Raw genomic sequence first — 21,310 nt, forward strand, 5'->3', positions numbered from 1 at the left:
TCCAGGTGGTCTTACGGACAGGCAGACAGGGCTAGATCGACTCGTCTCGTCATGCTGATCAAGAATATATATACTTTGAGTGGTCTGCCACGCCTCCTTCTGTGTGTTACATACATGCGCACAAAACTAGTATAGCCTTTCACCCTTTGGGTACAGGCTATAAAAACGGATTGCTCTTTTTTGAAATCGGTTGAAAACGGAAATTGGTGAGGGCGAATTTTCGAAAATGTACTGTCCTACAAACAATGAATAAGATTTTTTTTAAAATATAAATATATATTTGTTTTACCATGTACAGGTTTACAACTTTCTGATAGTGCTACAGTATTATATAAGTATACGATTATAATTAGGTGCCATTACATGAAAATCATCTTTCCTTGCACATATAGGAAGGGCAGACTTCAACTTTAGCTGTGCTTGGGCCAGTTTGGTAAGGCGATCCGTTACAATCATTGGAAGGTCTTCGTTGTCGGAAAAATGGGTCGACACGCCGTTTGGCTGTGTATACGTTATTCCTCCACCTTGACTTGTCGGTATAACGGATATCACTGATCCATCATAAAATTGAACTTGCACAACACCATGGGACAGCTTTAAAAATATAAAGTAAATATAAAAATATATATGTTAAATAAATGCTCAGTTTTTGTGAATCTCACCTCTGTTGCAATACCAATTCCAGCAAGATTCAATCGCTTTATGGGCACATTTTGTTGTGACGCCAAAAGTTGCTCTCTACAGGAGTTTTCAGTTTCCTTCAACGCTGACGAATCTATAGTAAAGTTTATAGAGCACTTAAATAAAAATATTAGTTTTTTTTGTTTTTTATTCACTCGTATTTGTTCATACTTGTGTTTTGGGTGTTGATGTGAAGTTGGTTGTGTCCCGCATAATCGGCAATCCATCCAAATTCTGTACAGGTAGCATTTGTGCAACGGGTCGTCGTCCAATTGTTGCTGGAAAGCAATTATTTACGTCAGTTTGAGTCATTTCCAAAGCATTACAGACGCTGATACAATGTACGAAACATTCATTGCTGTGGTTTATCAACTTTTTGGCTTGAACACATGAATGGTCCGAAAGTAGCACACCGTACATATCGTACACTTTTTTTGTTTCGCTAAGGAATTTTAGTACTTTTGCGCCTGAATAGAAATATATCTCAAAGTCTGACATGTTTTCCATTAGCTGACACTTTGCTTCTGCACTAAAATAGGTCAACTTTGGCGTTTTGCTTTTTACTAGGCTGACAAATCTCGCAGCATAGACATATTTTTTCCAGTGTTTGGTAGGTAAGTTTTCATAGCAGAAAACACAATCTTCACTTGGTACATATGAATCTGGTGGCTGATCTCGTATAGGTAGTCCCCTAAAATAAAGTTAAGGAAAAAAGTATGTTTTCACAAATGGAATGATGTCCGACTCAAATTACTATTTAAATAGCAATTCAATTGAAACCAAAAACAAAACAGGTGGGAAAACTAAAATCGGGTGTCCCGACTTTGAAATACTATGTACAAATGTGTACAATTTAAGAACATTAAAAACAAGTAAAACAGATAAAGTCGGGTGTCCTGACATTGAAATACTCTGTACATATGTTTAGAATAATTATAGAAATTAAAAAAATTTAAAACAAGAGAGAGCGCTACAGTCGAGCAAGCGCGACAGTAAAATAGCCTGTACTCTCCACAAAAAAGGAAAATTAAAAAAAAATGGAATTAATTAAATTATTAAAGAAAATTTATTCAATACATACATAGAAGTCATGTTTATGTCCAGTTTTAACAGCATACATTTACGTCACGTGTCTATGCGTGTTTATATGCGTGTATGTATGCAGCACAAAGTTGAACCAAAGCAGCAACAACAACAGCTGCGGGCAGAGGTGAAGAAAGCGCATGATGAAAGGACACATAAGCACTAACTGGATGTAACTACTAGAATTTATTTCAAAATTCCAAGAATTACGGAATTTATAAACAAAAACAAGAATTTCGGGGGAATGGGGGGTATCAGAATAAAAAAATAAACTTGACCTGCCTAGGACTTAGGGGAACCTCCATACCAAGTTTGGTTATTCTAGCTTTTGTACTTCCTGAGATCCTTGCGCTCATGCAGACAGACGGACGGACAGTTCTGTGTGTTACATACATTCGCACAAAACTAGTATAGCCTTTTACCCTTTGGGTACAGCGCAAAGGCGTACGCAGGGGATGCCATATAAAGTCGACTACACATTCATTATTATGACGCACTATTGCGCCTTAAAATGGAACTGAGCTGGATTTGTTGAAGTTTTTTCATTAAATTATTTTTTAAATGCATTGTGCATTATTTAATCAAATTTTTAAATTTTTGGGCTCCCCTCTTTTTAAAAGCTCCGTACGCCCTTGGTACAAATTAAGAAAATTATGTTTAGAATAATAAAAAAAAATTTTTTTTAAATGTTGACCGATTTTACCTCTCTTGGTATTCGAACTCACGGAAATGGTGCATAATTGCACATTTACATAGTAATTGCCGCCGTGTGAGTGTATGCATTTCTATGCGTGTCTATTCGTTCCAGTGTGAACTGCAAACATGTTCAACCAAAGTCAACCAAAGCACGAGCATCAAATACAAGTATATTTATGGCTACAACTTCCTGCTAAATCGGTCTATCATAGTGGAACTTGGCATACGGACACATAATCACTAACTGGGGGTATTTCTCAAATTTGAGTTCGAAATTCCAAAAATTACGGGAGTTACAATTTGCGGAGGAGTGGGAGGGAGGGAAATTCCAAAATACACATTTTCTGCGTATTCACAAAAGGCATCTTGTCTAAAATTTGGTGTCCCTAGGTCTTATAGTCTCTGAGATGTAGACGATTATACGAATGGAAAATCGGAAAAACCCCTATAGGGGCGAAAATAAAAATAAAACAAACTTGTACAGCGTACACTTATATGTGACACACAGACACGCTAGACTCACAATTCCTATGTAAATGTGCAGTTATACACCATTTAAGTTTCAAGTTTCAATATGATATGTGAAATGTAAACGAAGTTATGGCTACGCTCTGCCCGCAGGTGTTGCTGCTGCTTTGTGTGAACTATGTACTGCACACATACACGAACACATAGTCACGCACAATGTACATATATAATAAAGATTATAACGGTACAAGCAAATCTACGTACCAAGTTGTTGGTGGCACTAGCTGTTGTGATTGGAAAGTTGACGGACAGGCGGACATGTCTCTATCGAGTCGTCGTCACCTATAACATGGCAGTTTGTAGGGAAAAAAAAAAAAAGTCCAAAGAATTTTCCAACTAACCTTCCTGGATCCGGTTGATAAATAATAATACGACGACCATCTTCAGAGATACGACAAATATCAACAATACGCTCTTCGTTCATTTTTTTCTTGAATTTAATGAACTCTATAATAACTTCACCGTTGCGCTGAATACTCATAATGGCATTTTTCGTTTTGTAGCGTGTTGGCTGAAGTCGCTTTGTGTTTAATGGTGGCACAGACTTTGATTGTCGCTCGATGGTCGGGGGAATTACACACTTTGACAGGTTGCTTTGATCTGGTGTCATTTGACAAGGTAATTCTTTGCTGTCAAACCAAGCATCTGAAGTTTGCTGGTATGCTCCTATATTGGGACTCAGTTGGTTAATTCGGTACTTCCTATTCAATGACTTAGACGACTGTATTAAACCAGATTCCGGAATACTTATGTTTTGTTGCATATGTTTTTCTAAAGAGCGTAGTTGCTGTGAGTTCTTTGAATCGCCTGCAATAGTAAACACAATTTTAACCGGTTCAAACTTAATCCATCAGAACATAAAAATGCTTACTGCTAAAAAATGTGACTATTCCGCTGTCACCAATATCCATATTTTGATTGTAGAAATCGGAAACACAAGTCCCTTTATAGTCGACAGTACTGCCAGATTTTAATATGAACGGATGCTTAAGAACTTGCTCTAGTAAAATGCGTTCAAGTGGATTCTTCTTGAGTAGGCTATTAATTAAATCACATGCTTCGGGGGAAATATGATTAGGCATTTTATAGTCAGACATAACAACTTTAGTAAGAGTTGAATGGATGGCGTCTGTGTCGAAAGGAGGTCGTCCTGTCAAGAGCGTATACAACATGCATCCTACGCTCCACACATCGGCCGGCAATCCGTGCGATGAGCGTGACACAACCTCTGGAGATATATAATTTGGAGTTCCGCACATGGTCATGTGCTTTTCGTCAGGACGTTTAAGTTGGGTAGCTAATCCAAAGTCTGCTATTTTAACGCGCATGTCTTTGCAAATAAGTAAATTTGATAGCGATATATCGCGATGCATTATGTGGTGGGAATGCAAATACAATAGTCCTGTAACCACCTGCTGCAAAATGAATGCTGCTTCCCTTTCGGTAAATGGTCGAGACAACTGATAGTTCATATATCGCTGCAATTCACCATTATGCGCTAGCTCTAACACCAAATACACATAGTTCACATCTTGAAAGAATGTATAAAGCTGCAGAACTGATGGATGTTTAAGTCGTGAGTGAATTTCAATCTCTTGTCGAACACGGCTAGATAGCCCAGATCTTTGTATTAGTTTCTTGTCTATCTGTGCAAATATTTATCAGAAAATGAACACTAGAAACATAGTGGTAATAGTAATTATACCATTTTTATGGCCACATCTTGGGATGTACGCCTGCACTTTGCCTTGTAGACGCTGGCGAATCCTCCTTTTCCAAGTAGGTGCTGTACTTCATATTCCTAAAAAAAAACGAATATTGAACTTGCAATGTAAAACACATATGCATGTATAGCCGTGACGCGAATTATTATATACTAACATTGATTGTTTCTCCATAATTTTGGTGTGGCATCATGGTTTCCTGATTTTCCCGAATTATTTTTTTCTGTTTATTCTAGGCAAAACATTACTAACGCAGTTGTTACACGTTAAAAAGTAAAAGGACGCCAACTGTAAGTGTTGAAAAGTGGAAACCAAAGACACCCTGTACAACTCTATTCGTAAAAACGAAACAATATAAATGAATTAAATTGGAACGGTGGAAGAAAACGACCTCATTTCCTGAAGCTCAGTAGTTGTTCAGCTGAGCGGCAAATAACAAATTCGATATAATTATGAATATTATATAAACAAGCTTAACAAAAAAAAAAAAACAGACTTCAAACAATTCTAACACAAATTAATATGCGCTAAAAAGTAAACAAATAATTGTGTATATCTTCTACAAAATGTCAGCGGTCGCGCGCCACGCCAGTCAAGAGAAAAATCGATACGAGTCACTTGCTTACGAACCATTTCAGATTCATTTCTCTTACTTATTTACAACGTCATTCGTACAGTTATTCCTTGTGTATAATGTTGGCTATATTTTCGCATCACCGTAATCTAGCAGATTATGTCTCAGCATAGTATTGAATTTCGTTTGTTTGGCTTAATTAGATATCGGTATTTTTGTCATTTCGAGGTCGCAGATATTGTCACAGTATATATACTTACATAGGTATACCATACATGTATTGTCGTATAAAAGTTAATTTGGAATTGGGTTTAATCAGGTATTGGTACTTTTCTCGTTTTAAAGCCGCAGATATTGTCACAGTATATTGTCGTATAAAAATTAATTTGCAAATGGGTTTAATAAGGTATTGGTATTCTGTCACAGTATATTGTCGTTCGTATAAAAGTTAATTTGTAAAAAGCATTCTCATATTATAGTGTTTCCTTGGCTGACACCGACTCCAAAAATAACAATAATTCTACCTACATTATTGTAGAAGATATACACAATTATTTGTTTATTTTTGAGAGCATATTAATTTGCACCTTTACAGATTAAGCTGCTTTAACAAGTAAATAACTAAAGTCGGGTGCCCCGAATTCGAAATACTCTGCACATTTGTATGTAAATAATTATAGAAATTAAAACAAGAAAGGAATGCTAAAGTCGACCGGGCTCAACTCCTAAATACTCTGTATCACCCCCACCCCCCTACAAAAAAACAAAAATGTCAAAAAAATTAATTTATTTAGCTGCCGAAAGAGCTTCGGCAGAGATTATATTTATGGCTATAACTTTCTTCACATTTGACCTATCATGGAGATATTTGCCAAATTTGAGTACAAAATTCCAAAAAATACGGGATTTATGGAAAAAAAGAATTACGGGAGGGCTTCTTAGGGCTTAGGTGAACCTGAATACCAAGTTTGGTAATTCTAGCTCTTGTACTTGTTGAGCTCCTTGCGTTCATACAGACGGACAGACGGGTCTGTATGTTACATACATTCGCACGAAACTAGTATAGCCTTTCACCCTTTGCGTACAGCGCAAAGGCATACGCACACGTTGATTATTATGACGCACTATTGCGCCTTTAAATGGAGCTGAGCTGGATTTGTTGAAATTTTATCACAAAATTATTTTTTAAATGCATCGTGCATTATTTAATCAAAATTTTAAATTTTTGGGCTCCCCCCTTTGAAAAGCTCCGTACACCCTTGGTACAGAGAATACAAATTAAGAAAATGAAACAAGTAGAGAAGCTAAAGTCGGGTGTCCCGACTTTGAAAAACTCTGTACATATGTTTAGAATAATTAAAATTTTTTTTTTTAAAAATGACCGATTTTACGTCTCTTGGTATTTGAACTCACGGAAAGGGTGTATAATTGCACATTTACATAGTAATTGCCGCTATATGAGTGTATGCATGTCTATGCGTGTCTATTCATTTCTGTGTGAACATTTTTGCAGTCAACCAAAGCACGAGCATCAACAATAGCTTCGGACAGCGCTTGGGCAGCAATTATATTTATGGCTTTAACTTCCTGCTAAATCGGTCTATCATAATGAAACTTGGCATACGGACACATAATCACTAAGTGGGGGTATTTGAAAAATTTGAATTTAGATCACTAATTGCGTGGGAGAGGGGAGGGAAATTCCGAAATACACATTTTCTGCGTATTCACAAAAGGCATCTTGGACTAAAATTTGGTTAGACACCAAATTAAGGACCTAGCCAAAGTCTCTGAAATATAGGCGTTTCCGAGAATCCCCCATAGAGGGGAAAATAAAAAAAATAAAACAAACTTGCGCAGCCTACACACATAAGGCACCTTTGTGCAAAATTTGGTGTCTTTAGCTTTTATAGTCTCTGAGATCCAGGTGTTCATACGAACAGACAGACAGGTCTAGATCGACTTGTCTGGTCACGCTGATCAAGATCCCTCTTACATTTTTCACCTCCTGCAAACCTAATATACACTTGTAAATTTCATGTACAGAGTATAAAAAATATGTCATTTGCATTAATATTAGCTCGCGAGCATTTGCGGAAACGCCAATTAGTTGTTGAAAAAATACAACACAAATGTTTAAGAAGCGCATCTGATCCACAAAAGAATGTTGCTTAATAAAAATTTAATTTAATTGTAACAGTTTTTACTTGTTAACATTTGGAATTTTGCGCAATTGGACGAAAATTGATTCCTGTTGTGGCGATCTATGTTTTTCAAAAATTAGAATTGGAAATTGCGTCAATAATATATTTTATTTTTTGTTTAAATCACAAAATAAGAGTTGAGTTGTTATTTTCGGTTTGAACTCATGAAAATTTTGAGTCACAAATTATTGGAAACAGTTCGGAAAAATAAAATTTTGAAATTGCAACGCTAGCAGAAGTTTTGCTAGCAATATAAGTATCTGCGGATAACCTCGATACAAACATTTGTTTCCGAGGGGCCACGATATTGAGAGTAGGAAGATGGGGAGCAGAAGCTGTACCTTTCGCAAATTTAGGCATTAGAACTGAAATGCGTGCGGACTTTTTGAAGCAGTACTCAAGACTGCTTTTTCATTGTTCGCAGGCGGAATAATAACCGGCGTCGATGAGACTTCAATTGGAGAAAGCAGGTGAAGCCATCCAATATATTAGGGGAAGATGACAGAGATAAAACTGGAAAACAAATCTCGTAATGAGGGGTTGCCGGGAGGGGCAAATGTGGCAAAGTTGAGCCAGAAGGGATAGATGGGTGCATATTTCAACATTGCGTATCCAACCGGTGCTTTGGTGGGGACTCAAATTTATACTTGTTTAACAAGTCAATTCCCAATTGTACAAATTGATTTTTCACGCGAAACACAACAAAGGGCACAAGTAACAAAACAGCCGTGACGCCGCTTAAATAACAAATATAAAACACAAAGCTGCAGTGCACAACTGTTAACATAAAACACAAAACTCGGGCTTACCGCTAAGGCAATATTCGGACATTCGTAAGCTGTTTGTTCGTAAGCCGTTTTATTCCAGCATGTGGCTTTCTTTTCAGCAAAGCTTCGGGGCGCTCAACTAAAGTATAGCGTCACCGAGAAGGAGTGCCTGGCTGCAGTGAAAGCAGTCGAGAGATTCCGGCCGTACGTGGAGTTGATGCCTTTTAAAGTAGAGACTGATCACGCCAGCCTGCGATGGCTTTTGTCTTTAAAGAAGCTGGACGGCAGATTAGCGCGGTGGTCGTTGGCTCTACAAAGATTTGATTTTGGCATCGAGAATCGCAAAGGCAGAGACAATATTGCAGCCGATACACTCTCGACCTTTCGAGCTCGAGGAAATAGATTTTTTTGAGGAGAATGCGGAGCAGTTTCCCGATTTGAGGACGGGCTGCCGTATAAGCGGGCGCAGTTCATGCGGCCCAAGCGAGAGGAGTTTTCCTGGAAGCTCTGCACCGCAGCCCTTATGCAGCAGGCCCATGAGGGCGACGCAGCCATGGCATGAAGAGAACGGAGGAGCGAACAGTTTGTCTTTTGGCCTGGGATGGTGGCCCAAGTAAGAAAATACGTGGCTGGTTCCGAGGTTTGCTAGGCCACTAAGCATACCATGCAAGTCACGAGGCCCATGATGGGCGCCGAAGTGGTATCCTTCCGGCCAATGCATAATTTGTATTTGGACTTTCTGGGGCAGTGCTCGATCATATGTCGAAGTTCGTTTGGCTGCGAGCAATGTCGAGTGCTACCGCAGGGCTGTGGTACGTTTCCTGCAGAAGGAGGGTTTTGCGTAGTTTGGTGTCCAGAAACCGTCCACACAGACAACAGGCAGCAGTTTGTGTCGGGGGAGTTCACCTCATTCTTGCGGAAATTGACCATAACGCACACGCGGACGGCTAACTATTCTCCAGTCGGTGTTGGCGGCAAACCGAACGTATGTGCGAGAAGACCATACCAAGCTCGCGGACGTTCAGTGTGCGACGCGTAGTGCCATACATAACAGCATTTGCACGTCCCCATACTTTGTCTTGTTTGGACAACGCATATTCACCAGCGGGAGCGATTAAAAGCTAGCACACAAGCTGGGAGCTCTAGAGGATGTCGAACTGGGGGTATTGCCCAGGCAAGATCAGCAACAGGTAGTGCGGGTGCAGTCCAGCAGAGTATATACCTAGCGTATGAAAAGGCAAGACGGCAGTATGACAGACGAGAGAAGATAATTAAGTACATACCTGGTCAAGACGTATACAGGCGCAATTTCGTCCTCAACCGATTTAAGGACAACATGAATGCGAAGCTGTGTCCCAAGTACGTGAAATGCCGTATTAGGAGAAGCGTGGGGGAACAGCTTGTACGAGTTGCAGGACAGGCACGGACGGCGACTGGGAGGCAGTAGCGAAGGCCCGGCTTTATTTGTCGGCAGAGCAAGAGACCCATGTGAGGGTGTGGGCGATTTCCTACGTTGGGCGGAAGAAAGGAACGCGCGACTGTTGCGTTTTCTACTCCCGTTTTCTTTCGGTTGGCACAAGGTAAAAGCGGAGTGTGCTGTTATGTGTGACGCGGTAATTTGTGGATACCACTACCAAGTGCTCGTGCGTGAGTGGCGTCGCCAAGTGCTATCAAGTTGCTGGGCTGGATGTTGATATTGGTTTGCGTCCATAAGGGGGGATATTTTCGGTTCCTGGAGAATGACACATTTTGACCTCCAGCAAGGGCATATGGAAAAGAAATTAGCGGAAGGACGGTGCGACACGCAAAAAAAAATTTATGGCTAACGAGAAAAAAAAAGTTATGAAAATATCAGTCAGGGCCATAAAAATTTTCGGTGCGAAACGGGGAAAAAGGAGTTGACAGTGGGTAGGAGCACTAGTTGTGGGGACGTCGGCACAGCTGTGTCGAAGACACCAAGAGGTAACGAAGAAAGTCACCAAGCTACAATTGTAAAACAACATATATGAAACAGAAAATGGTATTACAATTACACCTTAGACATACAGTAGCAAAACAATCCAACGAGACTCTCGCACATACATATATTGTTCAAAATGCAAGATAGCCTCTATATATATATATATATATATATATATATATATATATATATATATGTATGCACGGGGTATGTTTTCGGGACACTTTTATAATAAAACACGCATTGTGGAGACTTTTGCATGATACAGGGACTGTCCCAGAAATAATTTGTGATATACCGCATATTTTGGGGACAAATTTAAATATCAGCATACAGATCGAAAATAGAAGATAACGAATGTAACAGCTCCATAATGGATATCATCCAGATACATATGCCACCAAGAAGGTCACTATATATACGCTCTAAATAACGTTTTTATGCATGTTAAAATTTCATTTTTTATATGTAGGATATATTTTGGGGGCATATACATTGACTCCATTTTATACCTGAAAAGTTATAGTATCTTTCGTCTTTTTTGGCCAGTTTTAATGCAATGAATTGTATGTTGTATATTGGCTACAAATTAATGCGGTTTAGTTGCAATAAATGCATTTTTTTAATGGTCAAAGTTATCATATTTGTATAAGGTGACTACCCTGAACGGGGGAACACAGGAATGGAACATATATATAGAGCTATTATTTCAGGGCTTCGGGACACATTTTTACCAGGGATGTGAAACACTATAATGAACAGCATAATATATATAAAAACTTGCTAGTATTATTTATACCTGCCAACAAGTTATGTAAATGCAATTCAGTTGTATTACTTTTGCTGTATATAATTTTATTATTTGACTTATGGCCCACTATATTTCTATTGGTGATATTTTACGTCGTCAGCACAAATTACAAATTTGTTTTAAATATCCAATTTAATGTGGAGGAACCAATGTAATTATTCGAAATTATGAACTTGTGCATGTATGTTTATGAATTAATTCAATATATTAGTATATTAGGATTTAGGGAGGTGAGAAATATAACATACAGAAGAAGGCGTGACAGACTCCAAAAAGTATATATATTCTTGATCAGGATGAGAAGACGAGTCTGTTGTTGGTTGTTCGAGCTCTTATACTTTTTGAGATCTTTGCGTTCATACAGAAGCACGGACAGACGGACGGACGGACGGACATGGCTATATCGACCCGGCTTATCATTCTGTCATCCATCTTTGTCCAAAATTTGGTGTCTCTAGCTCTTATAGTCTCTGAGATCCTGGTGTTCATACGGAGGGACAGACGGACAGACGGACAGACAGACAGATATAGATCGACTCGAATTGTCATGCTGATCAAGAATATATATGCTTTGTGGTGTGTGCCACGCCTCCTTTTGCCTCTTACATTTTTCAGCTGCCGCAAACCTATAAAAACAAAAAATACTCCATATTTTTATGTCACAACTTATTTCTTCAAAGGCAAGAATATGTACTGCATACAATAAGCTGTGAGCCACTGTATGTGTATTGTGGACAATCGAACACTGTTGTGTAATTTGTAATAGTGCGCTATGGTTTTAAATGATAAATCAAATTTTAAAAACAACTGCAAGTCATTGGATCGGTCTTATTGTTCTTCTTTCATTCACTTTATTTCATCATTTACGTCTTTTTATACCCTGTACCCGTAGGGTAAAAATGGTATATTAAGTTTGTGCAAAGTATGTCCGTCCGTCCGTTTGTCCGTCCGTCTGGATGAACGCAAGGATCTCAGAAAGCTGGAACAACCAAAGTTGGTATGTAGGAGAATCTCCTAGGTCCGAGAAAGGAAAAATTTTGTTATTTTTAATTTTCCATCCCTTTCTACGCTACAGAATTTCGTCAATAGCGTCCACATTTCAAATGCTACCTAAGCCAAACTTTGCATACATAATTTATATATAATTATCTACTGTTGTTCAATTTTATTCAATTTGGTCAGTAAACACCCACCCCGCATATAACTCAGTGACGGAAGTTTACCTGGGTACAGGGTATTACACTGCGGGCTTGTTGGAATGCAGCGTTCTCTCTTGTTATTGCTAGACAAAATGCCAAAAATTTACAGTTACCGTCGCTAGGCAACGACTCGGTAAGCGACAGTAAAGCGGAAACTGAAAACGGACTACGCATATTTTGCTTCGCATTCCGGCAGATGTATGCACATTGCACATTGGGCCAGAAAGCCGATTTTTGTGCATAAATTCGAAACTTGAAATTTAGTACTTTTACTTGTAATGACATGCATAAGAACTGTGCTAAATTTTGGACCGATCCGACCACGCCCACTCCTATCCCCAATGAACAGAGAGAGAGAGAGACGCTACAGCCGAACGAGCCCGACAGTAAAATACCCTGTACTCCAGCAAAAAAGAAAAAAATATTTTAAAATATCTTCTAAACATAATTTATAAATAAATGTATCTAATTAATAAAAAAAAAAAATATATATATATATATATTTAATCCTTGGGACTGTGTGCTTGTGAGTCTGTTTACGTGATGTCCCCAACTATTTAATATTTGTTTTATTTGCTTTATATGCGAGTTGAAAGCCTTATTTCTATATTTTGAAATCGTTGAATACCAAGTAGTATATCTAGCAATTTTGAATTTGTAGCCCAAAATTTGAAATCGATCGGACAAAATTTATAACACAAACTTTTTATTGGAAAACAAGAAAGGAATGCTAAAATCGAGCAGGCTCAACTCTTAATTACCCTGTACCACCCCACAAAAAATAAATTAAATTAATTAATTATCAGAATCAGGATCAGAAAAAATGAACAAACTCGTCCTTTCTCGGGCTCAGGAGAATCTAGATACCAAGTTTGGTTATTCTAGCTCTTATACTTTCTGAGATCCTTGCGTTTATACAGACAGACAGACGGACATGGCTATATCGACTCGCCTTGTCATCCTGATCAATTCATTTGAATTTGAATTGATAGATTTGGTAGTCACATCCAATTAGTGATTATATATCTGTATATCAAGTTTCATTACAATAGGTTGATTACAAAGAAAGTTATAGCCATATAACCAAGCCTAAGCTCTGTCCGCAGCTGTATTTGTTGCTGATTTGACATAATTATTTAATGCACACATATGATGTAATGTAAATGTAAATTTATGTATGGAATATTTTATATTTAATTTAATTAATTAATTTTTTTTTAGTAAATTTTTTGTGGGGTGGTACAGGGTATTTAAGTGTTGAGCCTGCTCGACTTTAGCATTCCTTTCTTGTTTTTTTTTTAAATTTCTATAAATATTCTACACACATGTACAGAGTATTTTAATGTAGGGACAGCCCCTATTCCACTTGTTTTATTTCTTCCGCCAAATAAACAAGTAAAAAAGCTAAAGTCGGGTGTCCCGACTTTGAAATACTCTGTACATATGTTTACAATAATTATAGAAAATAAAAAAAATTAAGAAAATAAAAAAAAAATTTGATCGATTTTACCTCTCTCGGTATTCGAACTCACGTAAAGGGTGTATAATTGCACATTTACATAGCAATTGCGTCTGCGTGAGTGTATGTATGCCTATGCGCATCAATTCGTGTCTGTGTAAGCATTTTCGCAGTCAACCAAACAGCAACATCAACAACAGCCGCGGGCAGCGCTTGAGCAGCGCTGCAGCATCGCTGCATCAGCAAATATATTTATGGCTATAACTTCTTGTTAAATCGGTCTATCATAATGAAATTTGGCATACGGACACATAATAACTAACTGGGGGTATTTCCAAAATTTTAGTTCGAAATTCCAAGAATTACGGGAGTTACGATTTGCGGGGTAGAGGGGGGAGGGAGGGGAATTCCAAAATATACATTTTCTGCGTATTCACATAAGGCATCTGGGTGTTCCTAGGTCTTATAGTCTCTGAGATATAGGCGATTATACGAATGGAAAATCGGGAAAACTCCCATAGGGGGGAAGTGGGGGGGAAAATCAAAAAAATAAAACAAACTCGTATAGAATACACACATAACGCATCTTTGTGCAAAATTTGGTGTCTCTATCTCTTATAGTCTCTGAGATCCAGGTGTTCATACGGACGGACAGACGGACAGACAGACAGACAGGGCTAGATCGACTCGTCTCGTCATGCTGATCAAGAATATATATACTTTGTGGGGTCTGCCACGCCTCCTTCTGCCTGTTACATTTTTCAGCTCCCGCAAACCTAATATACTCTTGTACATTTCATGTACAGAGTATAAAAATGCCAAGGCCACGCTAAATCAGTGCTAGAAGCCTAACGTTAGAGAAAGAACGTTAAAAGTAGAGCTGAAATACATATATGAATACCCAACTGCGCGCGACACATGCTTTGGTTGCCTTCTCTTTCTTTGGCGACACAGTGGATATTTCTCAGAGGATATTTATTAAAAAGAAAACAAATTTTTAAGTGTTTTGAAGAATTTTCGATAACAATATATTGTCGGAAAAAAACTCAAACTCGTACTTTCTCTTCGGTTATTCTAAGACTTATACTTTCTGAGATCTTTGAGTTCATACAGACATATGTATGTACATATGTATTTTATAATTTTTTTGATGCTGACACATATGTACATACATACACGCATAGAATCACAAAAACACAATTACTATGTAAATGCTCAGTTATAATCCATCAAAATTTTTCTTTTATAATATTACAATTTCGTTAAAATTCTATAATTATTATACGAAAGAAAAGTTGTTAGAGAAACAAATTCACTACAGTACTTCGCCCACATCTGGACACATACATACATGTGTATGTATAACTTGGTGCCGGAACTTAGTCTGGGAACAGGGTATTTTACTGTCGGCCTTGCTCGACTGTAGCGTTCTTCCTTGTTTTAATATTAATATGCGTATAAATTACTCGTGAATAAACTTTTACAATTATAATTATTCGTGAAAATGATTATTCTTATCATTGATGACAATAATTGTTGCCAAAAATGCTAATGGCATTGAACAAATAAGTAAGTTTTTTATTTGAATCAATCTTAAATTATATTATCTTAAAATGTAATTAGCAAATTAAAAAAGATGCAAGTCTCCTTTATATTATACAATATATCTATTGCAAACAATTTGTTGACATACTGTACATTCGTACCAGTGTGCACTGCACTGGAATGGCCTTGAATGAATAGTAAAGAATAAAAGAACCGTTAGAATTGTCAGCTCTGCCTTCTCTGCATTGTTTGATGATCAGTAAGCAAGTGAACGTCATAAAAATCGGTTGTGTTACCTTCTTCGGAACTAAAAATGTTTTACTTAATAAAGTGCGGAAAGTTGTACGTTTTTGAGAAAAAGAAATGTAAAATAATATCAAAAAACATTTGTTTAACAAAAATAAATGGAGCTACTTTTGAAGCAGAAATTATTAATTCCAGTGGTAAGTTGCATCGTAAATTTGGTCATACTAACATGCACACATACTTATATACATTCGTATGTACATATTTACGTTTATGTAGAATCAAAAGAACTTCTCGAAGGCCTATGCAAAAAGATGAATGAGGCGTTATACAGTAAGTATAAAATTTTTTTCACCGATATAAAAGAGTGGCAAACAAAAACTAATTTTTAATTAAATTTTTCCATTTTAGAGGCCAAGAGCAAAACCTCTGATGGTGGCGTTAACAAAGAAAACATTCAAAAAGATTCTGGTAAGGTATCTTGATTATTATAAATAAAGTTAGATGTAATACTAATATTTTAATTTATAAATCTCCTATTTTAGTTAAACAAAAATTGTCTTACAGCAGTGAAGTAAATAATAATGAAGTGGAACTTTATAAAGAATTAGGTAAGTAAATTACTTGAGTAATATTGCTGTAAGCAAATATTTCAAGAAAATTGGCAGTACTAAAGGGAATTTAAATTTCAGAGGGACTAACCTCTGATGGTGGCGTTAACAAAGAAAACATTCAAAAAGATTCTGGTAAGGTATCTTGATTATTTTAAATAAAGTTAGATGTAATACTAATATTTTAATTTATATATCTCCTATTTTAGTTAAACAAAAATTGTCTTACAGCAGTGAAGTAAATAATAATGAAGTGGAACTTTATAAAGAATTAGGTAAGTAAATTACTTGAGTAATATTGCTGTAAGCAAATATTTCAAGAAAATTGGCAGTACTAAAGGGAATTTGAATTTCAGTGGGCCAAACCTCTGATGGTGGCGTTAACAAAGAAAACATTCAAAAAGATTCTGGTAAGGTATCTTGATTATTATAAATAAAGTTAGATGTAATACTAATATTTTAATTTATAAATCTCCTATTTTAGTTAAACAAAAATTGTCTTACAGCAGTGAAGTAAATAATAATGAAGTGGAACTTTATAAAGAATTAGGTAAGTAAATTACTTGAGTAATATTGCTGTAAGCAAATATTTCAAGAAAATTGGCAGTACTAAAGGGAATTTAAATTTCAGTGGGCCAAACCTCTGATGGTGGCGTTAACAAAGAAAACATTCAAAAAGATTTTGGTAAGATATTTCGATTATTATAAAGTCGACTGTGTTACTAATTTTTAATTAAATTTTTCCACTTTTAGAGGCGATTGGAGCAGATGGCTTCGACCCCATTCTGAGTAAGTTAATAGATAAATCATAAATATAAGTTACAAATAGTTAAAACTGTTAAAAATTGCAAGAAAATCTGTGAAAAACTAAATATAATAAGTGAAAAAGTTAAAGTTGAGTTTACCGCCTTTAATTATTAAATTTAAGTTCGAAATCCATACTGCAGCGTACTCACATAGGGCATCTATGTTTAAAATTTGGTGTTATGTAGCTCTTGTACTATTTCAGTTCTAGATTTGTATATAAACGGCATCACGGAAAATCCTTAATAGTAGCGTAATGGTGGAGGGGGGGGGGGGGGGGTGAGTAGGTGAGATCCAGTTGTTCATTTGGACGGGCAGACATGACTCAATGGACTAATCTCGTCACGCTGATCATCAATAATATATATTTGTAGGGTCTGTCATCTTCTGCATGTTACATTTTCACTTTGCACAAACCTAATAAGTATTCGCTTTTTTCATTTTATGTATAGAGTATAAAAATGTGACTAATCCATAAAATACCCCGTGCGTCTACGAAATATTTCTTTCGTAATAAGTGAACAGAGTGTTTATAGTCTGTTTTTTTTATAGTTTTATAAGATACGTTAATTTTAAAATGTTAATTTAGAAAGCTTAATAATCATTTTTAATAGATTCTACAGAACATTCAGAAATTAGTTCAAAAGCAGTTAGTGGCTATACCGACACTTTGGAATCACTCGGATCTAATTGGCCAGAATCTGCAACATACGATGGCATCAACTCATCATTAACAATAAACGAGTCATTTTCATATGAAGCTCAAGTACCTCTTTTTGATCTTAGACATGTTGAAATACCTACAGCAAAAACACAAACAAAGAGCAAAAGACACTTTTGTATGTTCTGCAAAAAATTGCAAACAAAATTTGCTCGACACTTACAAAACGTTCATATGAATGAACCAGATGTTAAGAAATTTATGGTTCTTTCAGCTAACGATCCCAATCGAAAAATTCTAATTGATTCTATTCGGAAAAAGGGAGATTTTATCCACAACACAGATCAAATCTATAACGAAGGTATTATAATAGCACCTCGCCAAAACCGAATTAATTCTCGTAATGGTCCACATGATTTAATAAGTTGTAAAGGTTGTCTTGGCTTCTTTCGGAAATCGACAATTCGTTGCCATATTCGCAACTGCCGTGTTTTTCATCCTAATGGTTCGAAAAACATGTTAAGGGATGGACGCAGCAAAACTGGCTATATGCATAAAGCTGCAAATGACATATTGCGTCGAAAAGTTGTTCCAGTTTTAAATGACGATGATATAACGAGAAATTTATTATATGACCATTTGATCGTATTATTGGGAAATGCAGAATGCATGAAGTATAATGCATTACAACATGATATGATTCGGTCTCATTTAAGAGTATTAAGTAGATTGGTAATAGAATTAAAACAACAGTCGCAAGGCCAAATAAAGGAGTTAAAGGATGCCATTCATCCCAAACATCATGAACTTATGATGTCTAGCATTCGAACTGTTTCCCAGTGGGATAACGAACTTTTGCTTTTTAAAACCCCATCGGTTGCTACAAGTCTAAGCTCATTAATAAAAAAATGTGCAAAAATATTATTGACACAATGTATAATAAATCAAGATGAGATAAATAAAAAATTAGTAAATGATTTTATTGTCTTATGGGAAACCGAAATACCTGTAAACATAAACAAAAAAGCAATCGAGGACCAAGCCAAAAAACGTCGATCTGTAAAAACAATTTTACCTTTGAAAGAGGATATTAAAAAACTCTTTGATTTTGTTAACAAAAAATCCGCCGATGCGCTGAATGTTTTGAATAAGAAATTCGATTTTGAAGCGTGGAATAGTTTGATACGAAGCACATTAATAAGTCTCCAAATATTTAACCGTCGTCGGGCTGGAGAAATAGAACGATTGAGCATTGAAAATTATAACACCGCTCATGCAATGGAAGAAAATATAGACAAAGATGTTCTAAATAAACTGACAGCTAAAACGAAACAAATTGCAATGCAATACAAAAGGTTGACTCTTCGAGGAAAATTAAATAGAACAGTGTCAGTACTTCTTACTCCCTTTGATTGTTTTTGTATCGATATGATCCTCAAACACCGCAGCGAAGCTGGTGTCGATGAAAAAAATTGTTACATATTCAGCGTTGCAAGCCCGAAATCACTTGGGAAAGAGTACATTCGTGCTTGCCCAATTTTAAAACAATTTGCTTATGAATGTGGTGCCAGCTGCCCAGAAGCCTTGAGGGGCACAATGCTTCGCAAACATTTAGCAACATACACTTCTATGCTAAATGTTGAAGATATTCAGATAGACCGACTCGCGAATTTTATGGGCCATCATAAAGAAATACATAAAAATATTTACCGTGTCCCCGCTACAATTGCGGAAACTACAGAAGTGTCCCAAATGTTAATGGCAGCCATTGGGAATAGCCCCGAACGGAATAATAAGAACCCAAAGCCCGGTAAGTTTCTATGTTTAGCAAAATTAGGCACAATACGTCACATATATTACTCTAACTTACATATTCTCATTAGGCGAATAAAATAAAATCCTAATTGAATTAAAAATTTTTTTTTTTTAGCAGGTGAACTTTATGAGAAAGATAATTGTGCACAAGACATCGAAAATGAAGGTACAATATTGAAATTTTTAGATAATTGAATTGTGTATGTGTGTGACTGGGTACATGTATGTTATATATAGTATATCACTTAGGGACCCGATCAAGCTCTTGGCCATTGATTTTCATTATTCGTCGAAAAGACCTGAGACTCCTTTACAGTTTCATCTCCGGGCCCTGAAAGATATACTATAAGTCATATATGAACCATACTTAAAAAAAAAAAAATTGAATTCAATTTTACAGCTGAACCTTTTGAGGATTCTGGATCCGAATACATCGACGAAAATGAGTCTGAAAAGTCAAAAGAGGAAATAGTTGAGTCGCAGCCAAATCGAAAACGCCGCAGTAGTAAGAACAAAAAACTATAACATTATACAAATATAAACCAAATTTTGAATGCATGAATTGTATTTTTATTATTAATTTTACTAATCTTATTTAATTTTGTATATAGCATCTCCTTTTGGAAAGACACAACGCATTCGTTGGTCGCCACCTGAGCGAAAAGAGATGGAAGAGGCTTTCGGCAATTTCAAATCGTTGAAAAGATTACCTAGTTTGGCAGAGTGCAATAGGGTTATTGCTGCATCTCAATATTTAAAGCGTCGTACTCCAGCACAGCTTAAGTCATGGATTGACAATCAGCGAAAGGCTGAGTCAAGAAAAAAATCAAAATAATTTTATAAAAAGAATTGCATTACGGAAATGCTAAAACAAAAATTAGTTTACACTTTATAACTTGATACTTTTATATGTTTAACAAACAAAAATGAATGAAAATGTATTCTTTATTTTAAAAGTTTATGAAAGAAAATCATTTTTTTAGAGTTTAAACTAGTAGCATTACCGTAATGTAATTCTTTTTTATAAAATTATTAATATTTTTTTCTTACTGGAGCCTTCCGTAAACAATCAACCGTTAATTGTCAACGGAAGTCTCCGATAAAAAAAAAAAACAATATTAATAATTTTATAAAAAAGAATTGCATTACGGTAATGGTGCTATACAAATTTGTTTGCACTATAAAACTTGATACTTTTAGATGTTTAAATAAAAATTTTATGAAAATAATTGCATTACGGAAATGCTACTACAAAATTTTTGTACACTTTAAAGTTTGATACTTATAGATGCTTAACAAACAAAAATGAATGAGAATTTTATATAATTTTATAAAAATGAATTGCATTACGAAAATGCTACCAAATTTTGATTGATACTTTTAGATGTTAAGCAAACCAAAATGAATGAAAAGTTTTTCTTTATTTTATAAGCTTATTAAGAAATTACATTTTTAGAGTACAAACAAAAAACTAAGAGTCCTGCTGGATCCTCATTAATTAATCAATTACTTTGTCATGTATTCCAAGTTTTGTGTTCAAATATATTACATTTTCACAAATGCACAACAAAACAATTTGAAAAAATTGTTTAAAAATTTGGCTTATGTTGGGGATAATCACTTAATTATTTTCAAATATATCCATACATGATTTCAGAAACATATTGTTGTCATAAGGGTAGCTTCAAAATATTTATAAATTTGAAGGACTAATAAACATATAAAACCATAAAAATAATTGCTTAAGTTCCATTTAAATTTTAAGGACCTTTTTTTTATTGAGTGATGTCCTTATAAAGTACACCGAGCATGTTGAAATCAAACGTTAAAATTCAAATCCATCAATCCCATTGAATTAGCTAAATACATACATATATCAAGAAAATTTTATTTAATTATTTTCTATGTCCTAAAGGTATATATTAAACTCGAGAGTATAAGT

The 21,310-nt window shown here is 35.8% G+C and overlaps 2 protein-coding genes across 8 annotated transcripts; one reads left to right on the forward strand and one right to left on the reverse strand.

The window, feature by feature from the left end:
* Positions 1-268: 268 nt before the first annotated feature.
* Positions 269-4,979, reverse strand: LOC115624606 (serine/threonine-protein kinase PLK4). Of its 7 annotated transcripts, none has more exons than XM_030519356.1 (7): positions 4,870-4,979; positions 4,694-4,789; positions 3,860-4,634; positions 3,330-3,795; positions 853-959; positions 663-775; positions 269-594 (listed from the first exon to the last, which is right to left on the reverse strand). In XM_030519356.1, the coding sequence occupies exons 1-7, from the start codon at positions 4,903-4,905 to the stop codon at positions 328-330; spliced, it is 1,860 nt and encodes a 619-aa protein (XP_030375216.1). In that variant the 5' UTR covers positions 4,906-4,979; the 3' UTR covers positions 269-327. The 7 variants fall into 7 exon arrangements, 3 of the variants coding, with proteins under 3 accessions (XP_030375216.1, XP_030375214.1, XP_030375215.1); XM_030519354.1 differs by having other exon boundaries at positions 270-594; positions 663-797; positions 853-1,372; XM_030519355.1 differs by having other exon boundaries at positions 270-594; positions 663-797; positions 853-1,372; positions 3,860-4,630; positions 4,870-4,901.
* A 10,421-nt stretch (positions 4,980-15,400) lies between these two features.
* LOC115624715 lies at positions 15,401-20,250 on the forward strand. Its single transcript, XM_030519538.1, has 13 exons — positions 15,401-15,674; positions 15,757-15,810; positions 15,889-15,948; positions 16,023-16,088; positions 16,170-16,223; positions 16,298-16,363; positions 16,445-16,498; positions 16,573-16,638; positions 16,720-16,773; positions 16,842-16,877; positions 19,484-19,534; positions 19,769-19,873; positions 19,980-20,250. The coding sequence occupies exons 1-13, from the start codon at positions 15,545-15,547 to the stop codon at positions 20,201-20,203; spliced, it is 1,020 nt and encodes a 339-aa protein (XP_030375398.1). The 5' UTR covers positions 15,401-15,544; the 3' UTR covers positions 20,204-20,250.
* Positions 20,251-21,310: the final 1,060 nt, after the last annotated feature.

Source organism: Scaptodrosophila lebanonensis, unplaced genomic scaffold, assembly GCF_003285725.1.
Source record: "Scaptodrosophila lebanonensis strain 11010-0011.00,11010-0021.00 unplaced genomic scaffold, SlebRS2 tig00000061-arrow-pilon, whole genome shotgun sequence".
NCBI lineage: Eukaryota > Metazoa > Arthropoda > Insecta > Diptera > Drosophilidae > Scaptodrosophila > Scaptodrosophila lebanonensis.